At 45.1% G+C, this 12,120-nt stretch overlaps 1 protein-coding gene across 1 annotated transcript in view; it reads right to left on the reverse strand.

The window, feature by feature from the left end:
* The window catches only part of ERCC3 (ERCC excision repair 3, TFIIH core complex helicase subunit), a 48,544-nt gene extending 37,882 nt beyond the window's left edge, over positions 1–10,662 (reverse strand). Inside the window, exons 1-3 of the mRNA XM_032786551.2 lie at positions 10,453–10,662; positions 1,886–2,122; positions 97–146 (exon numbers count right to left, since the gene is read on the reverse strand). Of these exons, the coding sequence (XP_032642442.1) occupies positions 97–146; positions 1,886–2,122; positions 10,453–10,494 (329 nt within the window). The 5' untranslated portion in view covers positions 10,495–10,662. The remainder of the gene's footprint in view (positions 1–96; positions 147–1,885; positions 2,123–10,452) is intronic.
* Between the last annotated feature and the right edge of the window lie 1,458 nt (positions 10,663–12,120).

Raw genomic sequence — 12,120 nt, forward strand, 5'->3', positions numbered from 1 at the left:
AATAACTACTATATTAAGTCACTGCAAGCGGGGTTAAAAAAAAAATTGATATGCCTCCCATCCCACCCCCCAAAATAAAAGAGAAAAGCTGCTTACCTGTTGTGTTTCAGCACTAGCTTTACCTTTCCATAGCTGACAGTACACAGCTACAAACAGACAAAAACATCCATTAGGAACAAGCAATTCAGATTCAGCATAATAAAGCAGTGGCTGATTTAGTGACAGCACGTCTTTGTGTGTATACAGAAATACATACATACACCCCTGGCTGTGTAACCAGAATGGTTCACCAAGACTAGTACAGGATCAATAAGAGTCAGAACAAATGGGAAGTATACAGGAGAACTGAAATCAGTCAAACTCTACACGCACAGGATTGCTGAGAGCTGCTGCAAAATTGATGGGTATTTAAGATGAGAGGTCTTCAAGAAATTTCACAGACTATTATGGATTACACAAAAAAACCCCTAAAAAACAACAACAACAAAAAATTACACACAACTGTCTTAGTTACCATTAAGAACTGGATGCTTTGAAAAATCTGAGCAATTCCTCCCCTGGATACAGAAAAGATGGGAACTCATCTATTCCACAGGATAGTGGGAGAGACTCCAGGACAACAGTCCCATTGTCAGGTCTGGAATCTTTGGTAATATCTGTCCAAAAAGCAGCTTGTTCACAAATATTTAAGGCTACACCATGATGTCTTTCACACTCTTCTACACTCTCACAATCCATATCCAGAGAGACCTGGAGGACCCAGACAGGTTATGGCTATTTGCTGATAACAAGACTGGTTACAGCTGGTGCCTGGCAATGCCCACAATAGTTTTTATTTGCATTATCATAGCACTGAGGAATACAATTCAAGGACAAGGACCCTGCTGTGCTAGATGTTATCCAAAAACAGAACAAGAAGACAGTCCTTGCTACTTGCTAAGGTTGAAAGGCAAAATCCTCACTAAGGAGCATGTGCTTTTCTTGGCTTAAAAGAAATTACATTTTTATCATTTTCAGAGAACTGCCTCCCACCAACCAATGTATATTAACTTCCATTATTATGCAACAACTGCTACAACATTTCATTAACGCAAAGCTATGATTGCTCAGTTAAAATAAGATTCTTATAGCAATGTTAACTCTGCCACACTGCACAGTTGTATATTCTATGGAACACTTTCTATCAAAAATACTTAGTTCCTAATTCCTGATTAAAAAACCACTTTTATGGTTAAATGTGTAGACTACTATATTTCTGTTAATATAAAAACACATTCCAAAAAACACACAGGATGTACAACACAAGTGTGTTAATAGATCTGTTGGAACCTTGACTTTGGCATTTCTGACTTTGATTTTAATAGAGCAATCTCAACTATGCATTAACTTACTATTAAATGCAAAAAAAAAAAAAAAAAAAAAAAAAACCTTAAGCAACTCAGACACTGTTCAATAGTGCAGGTTTGTACCTTCTGATAATGCAAAGTTTTAATGCATATAGCAAGGTTGATTCCAGATTTGGGGCCAGATGCTGCAGCACTTACTGACGCCAATTAAATTATTTACATGAACAATGGTTACAAGATTAGACCTGTACATGAAATTTTCTTTTCTGGGTCAAACCTATTTATAAGGTATTTTCAGTATTTAGGACATGCATACATGTTGCATGGAGAAATCAAATCAGAAAAATGCAATTTTTATGTCCAGTTCCAATCTGTCACAGCCTGAAAGCTATGTTTCTGACACTATCCTAAGGGTAAAGGAAGAAGATAGGATGAACAGTGTGCTTCCTTGAATTCTGAAACAGAGCAATAGAAGAGAACAGGAGTATTAGAGACATGAAAAGACAACAGAGAATGACTCTCCACTGAAATGGTCTTACCTTGATAAACTGAATTATTCCATCTGGGACACCAGTCTTGCTCAGCTTTTGCAAATATTCAGTGATGTCACTTGTTTGTAAACCAACACTGACAGCAGCATAAAGCGAGTAAGCAGTGAGTTTGTATTCGTGTATATGGGTTGGCCTGCACACAGGTTCAGCAATAGCAACCAGAAAATCCTGAGCATATTTGTAAACAGGAGAAAAGGCTTCCAGGAAAACATGGCCATCAGGAGCCTATAAGACAGCAAAGGAAAAATACGTTAAAGAAATAATGAGGTTGTGTGACACAGGTAGAAAGCCCTAAGATTAAGGACAACGATGCAAAGAGACCATTGTTATTTAACTGACAGTACACCATGGAGCATCAAAAAAGTGCTGCTGTCTCCGTGTGAGAGCCACATATGGAAGAAAACTAATCTTACATTCAAGACGCAAACAAAAAAAGTCAGCAAAAAACTCGAGGCCACCTTGAGGTTCAGCTAATCAGTTTCACTATTACCAATTTCCCCATCACAGAGCACCAAGTGAGAGAAAAAAGCTGTTTAAAAATAGAAACATGGCTATAACAGGGTGAATAAAACTGATGATTTAAAAAGTCAAATCTTTTAAAATTAAATACAGGTTCATTGTTAAAATAACAAACCTATTTAAAATTTAATTAAAATTTGGCAATTTATGTTAAGGCCTAAACCTATCATAAACTGCTAAAATCATTGAATGAAATACAACAAACATGTTTGCTGCCAACTTTTTAAGAAAATCCAGCCACTGAACTTGGTGTAAGTCATTGGCTAAGCATCTGGAACCACAGTTTGCTGAAGTGTTAAAACAGTTTTAGACAGCAGTAGCAGACAATAGTTTCTTCATTTCAGTTTATTCAACTAGTTCAGTTCAATGACTAGTTCTTTCAAAATTAAGAAACCAATGGGAGATGAAAAATCAAGAATGCTTGTTATCCTCTTCCAGTCTATGAATAAAACCTAGGATGAGATCTACTAGTTTTAAAGGCTTGAAAGACATACTGACCAGAAACAATCAGTTCAATTTGCTAACTACAGATCATAGTTCCTTTGCTTAATAAATCAGTTTTTAAAATAAAATCTGTTTTGAGAAACTTTTTTCCTATGTATCCAGCACATTTAAAGTAGTTTAATTTAATAAAACAATATAAAATGTTGTTTTGGTCTTTTAACTGAATTTGAATTTCCATCCAAATAGAGCTTGACACAAACCACAAGTAAAAAGTTAATTGTCTACTAAATAAGAAATGCATCATTCAGCATTTAACAGTTTTAATTTTTGTATTATGAGAATGTGAATACATGCAAGTTAAGCTGTATAACTGCTTAAATAAATGTGTATAGATACAGTGTATCCTGGTTAGCAACAAGAAGCACCAAGTGTAGTGGAAAGGCTGTATTAGTTGCAAATCAATAGGGTTACCAACCAATAAAAATAAACTTTTCTTTAGGAAAATAACTAAAAAGTACAAATGCAAAAAACACTATTAAAATCGATGATTTAAATCAAAGTTTCCTGCTTGCTGATTTAAATTGTGTCGACTTACATCAATTCACCCTGGGCTGTAAAACCACACACAAAAAACTCGGGGGGGGGGGGGGGGGGACAGGGGACTCAGAGCAGGTATAGTACCAACAGAAGCTACTTTTAACTGATTTTCTGCAAGTGACCCAGATATTAATTTGTCAGAGTGTGTTTTTAATGCATTCAGGTGTAAACACGACTAGAACTGATGAGGTTTTTTCAGTCTGATATTAATTTTCTGATAAGATCACACACTAACTCTTTGGGAGGAGTCTCTATGCTAATCAGAGTTCTGAACCATAACAGCAATACAAACGGATTCATGGGATAAGACGGATGGTCCTCTCATGGATCAGTAACTGGTTGAAAAATAGGAAACCAAGGGTAGGACTAAATCATCAGTTTTCACAGTGTAGAGAAGTAAACAGCGAGTGGTCCCCAAAGAATCTGTATTGAGACCAGTGCCATTCAACATATTCAGTGATCCAGAAAAAGGGGTAAACAGCGAGGAGGCAACGTTTGCAGATGACACAAAATTACACAATATAGTTAAATCCAAAGCAGACTGCAAAGGGTTACAAAAGGATCTCACTAAAGTGGATGACTGGGCGACAAAATGGCAGATGAAATTCAGTGTTGATAAATGCAAAGTAAGACACATTAAAAAACATAATCCCAACTATACATGCAAAATGACTGGGTCCAAATTAGCTGTTACCACCCAAGAGATTTTGGACAGTTCTCTGAAAACATCTGCTCAACATTCAGGGGCAGTCAAAGAAGCTAACATAATATTAGGAACCATTAGGAAAGGGACAGATGATAAAATATCATAATACCACTACACAAATCTTAGGGTGCACTCACACCTTGAATTCTAGGTGCAGTTCTGGTTGCCCCATGTCACAAAAGATATACTAGGATGGGAAAAGACAAAAAAAAAAAAATGATTAGGGGTATGGAACACCTTGTGTATGAGGAGAGATTTAAAAAGACAGAGAATGTTCAGCTTAGAAAAGAGATGACTGATGGGGGACAGGAAACAGATCTACAAAATCATGAATGGTGTGGATAAAGTAAATAAGGACATGTTATTTACACCTTCACATTATACAGGAACCAGGTGTCACACAATGAAATTAATAGGCAGCAGGTTTAAAACAAATGCAAGGAAGTACTTCTTCACACAACACACAGTCAACCTGTGCCATAAGACACTGTCAAACCCAAAAATCATAACTGGATTCAATAGAGAATTAAATAAGTTAATGGAGGACAGGTCCATCAATGGCTATTAGCGAAGATGGTCATGGAGGCAACTCCATGTTCCGGGTGTCCTGAAACCCCTGACTGCCAGAAGCTTGGACTGCATGACAGGGGATGGCTTACTTGATAAATTGCCGTGTTCTATTCATTCCCTCTAAAGCATCTGGCACCGGCCACTGTTGGAAGACAGGATACTGGGCTAGATGGACCATTTGTCTGACCCAGTACGGCCATTATTACATTCTTATTGAGGAAAGCAAACTTGATGTTTCAGGGCATAAACAGATGGCCTGCAAGGAGTTGGCTGGAAGGTTCTCCCACCATATACCCTTGCACAACTAACCGAAATTGATCATATTTCTTTGTGTTCCCCTTTACACAGAAAAAACAAGCTGCAGCCAGAGGCACGGTATGAACTATACTATGCTAATTCTGCTTTATTCCAATATAGGGAATCAAATTACTGTGTCACTTAAAAATCAGATTTTATTTGCTTCTATTATCCTAACTTGATTTGTTTCTTCTCTCATTTACACTGAAAAGCACAGACTCTTCCAGAATGCTGCCTTGCTTCATCCATACCTTCTCTTAGGCCTGGTCTACACTACGCATTTATACCAAATTTAGCAGCGTTAAACCGATTTAACCCTGCACCCGTCCACACAACGGAGCCCTTTATATCGATATAAAGGGCTCTTAAAACCGATTTCTGTACTCCTCCCCAATGAAGGGAGTAGCGCTGAAATCGGATTGCCATGTCGGATTAGGGTTAGTGTGGCTGCAATTCTACCGCTCTGGAAAGCCATCTGAACTCGGATGCGCTGGCCAAGTAGACAGGAAAAGCCCAGCGAACTTTTTAATTTCATTTCCTGTTTGGCCAGCGTGGAGAGCTCACCAGCACAGGTGACCACGCAGAGCTCATCAGCACAGGTAACAATGCAGTCTCCTGAGAATCGAAAAAGAGCTCCAGCATGGACTGCACATGCGGAGCTACTGGGTCTGTTCGTTGTATAGGGAAGGATTCTGTGCTAACAGAACTCCGTTCCAAAAGACGAAATGAAAAAAACATTTGAAAAAATTTCCAAGGCCATGATGCCAGAGGCCACACCAAGGACTCAGTACAGTGCCATGTGAAAGTTAAGGAGCTCAGAAAAGCCTGTACCAGAAAAACCAAAGAAGCAAATGTAAGGCCCAGGGCAGGGCCGAAAAACATGCTGTTTTACGCTGAGCTGCATGCTATTCTAGGGGGTCCGCACACCACCACTCTCCCCTGTCCGTGGATTCCGAGGTGGGGGGTGGTAATACTCAGCATGCCTGAGGATTCTGTGGACGGGGAAGATGAGGAGGAGGAAGAGGAATGAGCTTGCAGAGAGCACACTGCACTCCGTTCTCTTCCCAATAGCCAGGAGCTTTTTCTCACCCTGACAGAATTACCTCCCCGCCCTCCCAAGCCACTATCCCAAACAAAGAAGCCATGGAAGGGACCTCTGGTGAATGTACCTTTGTAAATATAAAACATGGTTTAAAAGCAAGAGTTTTTTTAATGATTAATTTGCCTGAGGACTTGGATGCATTCGCGGTCAGTAAAGTTACTGGAAAAGTCTGTTAACAATGTCTGGGATTGTAACATGTCTGGGGATGGAGCGGAAATCCTCCAGGGACATCTCCATGAAGCTCTCCTGGAGGTACTCCAAAAGTCTTTGCAGAAGGTTTCTGGGCAGGGCAGCCTTATTCCGTCCTCCACGGTAGGACACTTGACCACAACCATGCATGTAGCAAGTAATCTGATATCATTGCACGACAAATCGTAGCTGCTTATGGTCCCAGTGTTTGCTGGCATTCAAGCAATATCCGTTCTTTTATCTCGCTGTGTTATCCTCAGGAGAGTGATAACGTTCATGTTAACCTGGTTGAAATTCAGGAATTTAATTAAGGGGACAGAGATGGTTGGGTTGTTTGCCTGTGGCTTAAAAGAAATCCTTCCCTGCATTTAGCCAGGCAGGGGGAGGAGGGGGGTGACTGGCGCTGAGCTTTTTTGGGTTTGGCTAGCTGGGATCTTCCCTGCTACCAGCCACACAGTGGGGGGAGGGGTAAAGCGATCATCCCAGAGAATTGGATGGGGGTGGTTCTGGTGCTGCACGTTAACAGGAAAGAAGCAGCAGTCAACGGGCTTTGCTTGCTATTTGGGAAGGGAGGGCGCTGGATACATGAAGGCTGCCGAAGCCGAAAGACAATGGCTTACCATGGCCGCATGTAAGCCGAATTCTGATGCCCAGATCTGTGTCTGTGATCTTTAACATCAAAGCCGCAGGCAGTCAATATTAAGATGCAAAACGCGACCTTGTAGTGAGATCACATGTGCTATGTAAGGTGAATAGTGTTGTTCACCGTGAAAGAGTATAACCATTGTTCTGTAAAATGTGTCTTTTTAAATACTTCTCTCTCTTTTTTCCCTTCCCTCCTGCAGCTGCAAATTTTTCAAGTCTCCCTCCTCCGTCCCGAAGGCTATCTCAGATAAGGCAGCGGAAAAAAAAGACGCGAGATGAAATGCTCTCGGAAATCACAGAAGTGACCCACAATGAAAGAGCTCATCTGAATGAGTGGAAGGACGTAGTATCAAAGTACAGGAAAGATGCCAGTGAACATGAGGAGAGGAGGGACCAATGTGAGGAGAGGAGGGATGATCGAGATGAGAGGCGGCAGCAGGAAGATCAGAGGAGGCATGATGCAACGCTGGGGCTGCTGTGTGACCAAACGGACATGCTCCAGCATCTGGTGGAGCTTCAGGAACAGCAGCTAGATCACAGAGTGCTGCTCCCTCCTCACCAAGTTCCTTACCCTCCTCACTCACCAGACAACTAAGAACGTGTGGGGGGAGCCTCCATGCACCCACCCATTCCACCCCAGCGGACAGCCCAATCAAAAGGCTGTCATTATTTTGAAATTTTTTTTAGTGGCCTTTTCCTTCTCTCCTATCCTCCTCTGAAACTGCACCCGGGCTGCCTTGTCTGTTCTCTCCCTCTTTTTATAATTAATTAATAAAGAATACATGATTTTTAAATGAGAGTGACTTTATTTCCTTAGGAAGCAAGCGGTAATCGAAGGCGGAGAGTGGGTGGCTTACAGGGAATGAGTCAATCAAGGAGGGCGGGGGGTTCATCAAGGAGAAACAAACAACAGTCACACCGTACCCTGGCCCGTGATGAAACTGGCTTTTAAAGCTTCTCTGATGCACATCACTTCCTGGTGTGCTCTTCTAATCACCCTGGTGTCTGGCTGCGCGTAATCAGTGGCCAGGTGATTTGCCTCAGCCTCCCCCCCCGCCATAAAGGTCTCCCCCTTACTCTCACAGAGATTGTGGAGCACACAGCAAGCAGCAATAACAAGAGACATTGGTCTGGCTGAGGTCTGAGCGAGTCAGTAACGTGCGCCAGCTCATCTTTAAACGGCCAAATGCACATTCCAGCACCATTCTGCACTTGCTCAGCCTGTAGTTGAACAACTCCTGACTACTGTCCAGGCTGCCTGTGTATGGCTTCATGGCCATGGCATCAAGGGGTAGGCTGGGTTCCCCAGGATAACTACAGGCATTTCAACATCCCCAACTGTTATTTTCTGGTCTGGGAACTAATTCCCTTCCTGCAGCCATTTAAACAGAGTAATGTTCCTGAAGACACGAGCATCATGAACCCTTCTTGGCCATCCCATGTGGATGTTGGTGAAACGTCCCTTGTGATCCACCAGTGCTTGCAGCACCATGGAAAAGTACGCCTTCTGGTTTATGTACTGGGTGCCCTGGTGTTCCGGTGCCAAGATAGGGATATGGGTTCCATTTATCGCCCCATCACAGTTAGGGAATCCCATTGCAGCAAAGCCATCCACTATGACCTGCACATTTCCCAGAGTCACAACCTTTCGTAGCAGCAGCTTAATGATTGCTTTGTCTACTTGCATCACAGCAGTCCCCACAGTAGATTCACCCACTCTAAATTGATTCCCAACTGACCGGTAGCCAGGGCTGGCGTTTCCATTTAAGCGACCGAGGCGGTTGCCTAGGGCACCAGGATTTGGGGGGCGGCATTTTAGTGGCGGGGGGTCCTTCCGCGCTCCGGGTCTTCGGCGGCAATTTTGCGGCGAGTCCTTCACTCGCTCCGGGACCTGCTGCTGAAGTGCCCCAAAGATCGGGAGTGCGGAAGGCACCCCCCGCCGCCAAATTGCCGCCGATTGGGAGCGTGGAAGGACCCCTGCCTAGGGCACCAAAAACCCTGGCGCCGCTCCTGCCGGTAGCTGTCTGGCATTGCAAGCTTCCAGAGGGCTATTGCCACTCACTTCTCAACTGTGAGGGCTGCTCTCATCTTGGTATTCTGGCATTTCAGGGCAGGGGAAAGCAAGCCACAAAGTTCCATGAAAGTGCCCTTACGCATGCAAAAGTTTTGCAGCCACTGCGAATCGTCCCACACCTGCAACACTATGCGGTCCCACCAGTCTGTGCTTGTTTCCCGGGCCCAAAATCGGTGTTAAATGGCTAGAACCTGCCCCATTGCCAGCATGATCTCCAAAGCACAGGGTCCCGTGGTTTGAGAGAATTCTGCGTCTACGTCTTCATCACTCTTGTCGCCATGCTGCCCTAGCTGACTCCTCCTCGACTGGTTTTGCAGGTCCTGGTTCAGCACTGACTGCATGAGAATGGGAGAGGTGTTTACAACGTCCATGATTGCTGTCTTGATCTGAGAAGGGTTCATGCTTGCCGTGCTATGGTGTCTGCACAGTTCACCCAGGGAAAAAGGCGCAAAACGGTTGTCTGCTACGTGCATGGAGGGAGGGGTGAGGCTGTACCCAGAACCACCTGCAACAATGTTTTTTGCCCCATCAGGCACTGGGATCTCAACCCAGAATTCCAAAGGGCGGGGGAGATGCGGGAACTATGGGATAGCTACCCATAGTGCAATGCTCCGGAAATCAACAGCAGCCTCGGTACATGGACACACACCGCCGAATTAATGTGCTTAGTGTGGCCAAGTGCACTCGACTTTACACAATGTTTTTAAAAAACGGTTTCTGTAAAATCGGAATAATTTCGTAGTGTAGGCATACCCACAAAGTGACATTACCAACTCCTTAATTCTACCTACTTCACAAGTTTTCTATAGGATTCACTCTACAGATCCCCCTACAAACACACAGTCTCATGCCATTCTAAACTAGGACCGTATCAAACATTAAAGTTTGCTTAGAAGGTTTTATACAGGCAAACTCACACCAAGGTTTCTATCTATCCGCAGACACAATACGTTTTGTCCCCCAACCCCCCGCTATGCCTCTCTACTAGACTGCAGTAAGCAAAGCATTTTTTGTAATGGGTACGAATCCTCCTGTATTCCCAGCTTTTCTCTGGGGAAAAAATATTGAAGGGGCCTTCCAGTTTTATCTTTTTACCTGAAACCTCATTTGAACCATATTACAGAGAAAGGCATTTGTCTAGATAACATGAATCTCTCCTATAGATCTCCAGTTCACCTTGTCCTATGTCTGTTAGCAATCTAGGGCAGAGACTGTCTCACTGTCTATGTTTTCCACGGCATCAGTCCGTATTGCTGGGTCTTAAGCAAAATTTTCTTCCTCACAGTGTCCCTTTCTAAGCCTGTCTAAATCAAACTCACACCTAAGCCACTGCACAGTACAACATTTCATTCTCCTTTGTTAATTGCCACAAACAAAAGTAGTCTTTTACAAGGCTGTTTGATGGGACTTACCACCCAGAGTGGACGTGAGGAATGATCAGCTTTTAGAAGCATCTGGAGTCTGTAGTCTTTTGCTCCATATTCATCCACTTTGATCCCAGACTCTTCCACTTGCTTGCCTGCTGCAGATGGAACAGCTTCCTGAGAGTCTCTACCAGGAGTTTCGTCTTCATCATCATCGTCATCATCGTAATGACGTTTCTTAGATTTTTTCTTATCTGAAAACAGTCACAAAAATTAAAATAAAAATTTATCTACACCTTGATCAGTTAAGGTCCATCAAGAAGAAATACACAGACAGCACAAGGCACTGTCCAGATCTGTAGCCAAGCGAGGCAGACATTAAAAAAAACCAAACCTGTGTTAAGAGATACTTGCTGGGAGATTATCGATATGATGGGCATTCTGGAAACCTCATGGAATGAGGATAAGCAAGGAGAGACAGTAGTACAAAATATATGGAACGACAGGTCGTGCTGGGGAGGGAGAGGCACTACACGTGAAAGAAAGCATAGAATCAAGTAAAGTAAAAATCTTAAACGAATCGAACTGTAGCACAGAATGTCTATGGGCAGAAATCCCGTGCTTGAATAACAGGACTATAGCAGTAGGTATATACCACCTGGCCAGGATGGTGACTGAAAAGCTCAGGGAGACTGGAGCCTACAAAGGCAGAAAACGCGGAAAGAATCTGAAGAGCAACTAGCAGGAGACACAAAAACTAACACCAAACATACTTTTTAAGTACATCCAAAGCAGGAAGCCCGCCAAACAGGCAGTGGGGTCCCTGGAAAATCGAGGTGCTAGAGCACTCAAGGCAGACAGGGGAGCGGAACCACGGGGGGCGGGGGGGACTGGCGGGGGCTCACGCTGAGGAGGTGTGAATGGCGGGTTCGGTCGCGCTGTGGCCGGAAGCGGGCCGCCGTGGGCGGGGGGGCGGGGGGATGAGCCACGTGGGCTCACCGTGGGCCGGGGGGCCGACCGGTTGGGTTCGGGCGGGGGGGGACTGGCGGGGGTCTCACGCTGGGAGCGCGAGGATCTCGGGCAGAATGCGGGGCCGGCCGGGGTGGGGGGGCGCCCCCAGCAGCCGACGAGGGGCGGCGGGGACTGGCGGCCGGGCTCACGCACACGGCGAGCACAGCATCCGCCGTGACCCGGCTGGCTACCCTGGGGCCGCCGGCGGGTAGGGGGTGCTTGCATGGTGGGGGGCGTGTGGGGGAAACTGCGGCGGCTTCACCAACGCGGGGAGCAACAGACGCGCGTTGGGCCGCCGGCTGGGCGGGCGCATTTGGTGCAGGGGCCCGCTCCTCACGGGGCGCTGCGCGATTCGTCCTTCGGCAGATCTCGGCGGCGCCGCCAGTCTCACCTCGCTCCCGGCCGGCCCCCCATCGTCAGGCCCAGCCAGCGCAGTCACCGCCGCGCCGCGTCCCCCCCATGTAATTCCCGCGAGGCACCCGCCCACCTCCGCCGGCCTTGCCCCTATCGTCCAACTTCCGCACGAGCCAGGAAAAGGCCGAGACGCCGACTGGTACAGTCAAGCGGAGAGCAACGAAATACCCGTCGCTTAGCAACCTCCACCCCCCATAGCCCTACCTCCCTAGTCCATCACCTTCCCTCGCCACATCTGACCTTCAAATCACCCCGCCAACAATTGCCTGCCACTGTCCTCACGTTCCTCAT

This window comes from Chelonoidis abingdonii, chromosome 10 (genome assembly GCF_003597395.2).
Source record: "Chelonoidis abingdonii isolate Lonesome George chromosome 10, CheloAbing_2.0, whole genome shotgun sequence".
In the NCBI taxonomy this organism is placed as follows: domain Eukaryota; kingdom Metazoa; phylum Chordata; order Testudines; family Testudinidae; genus Chelonoidis; species Chelonoidis abingdonii.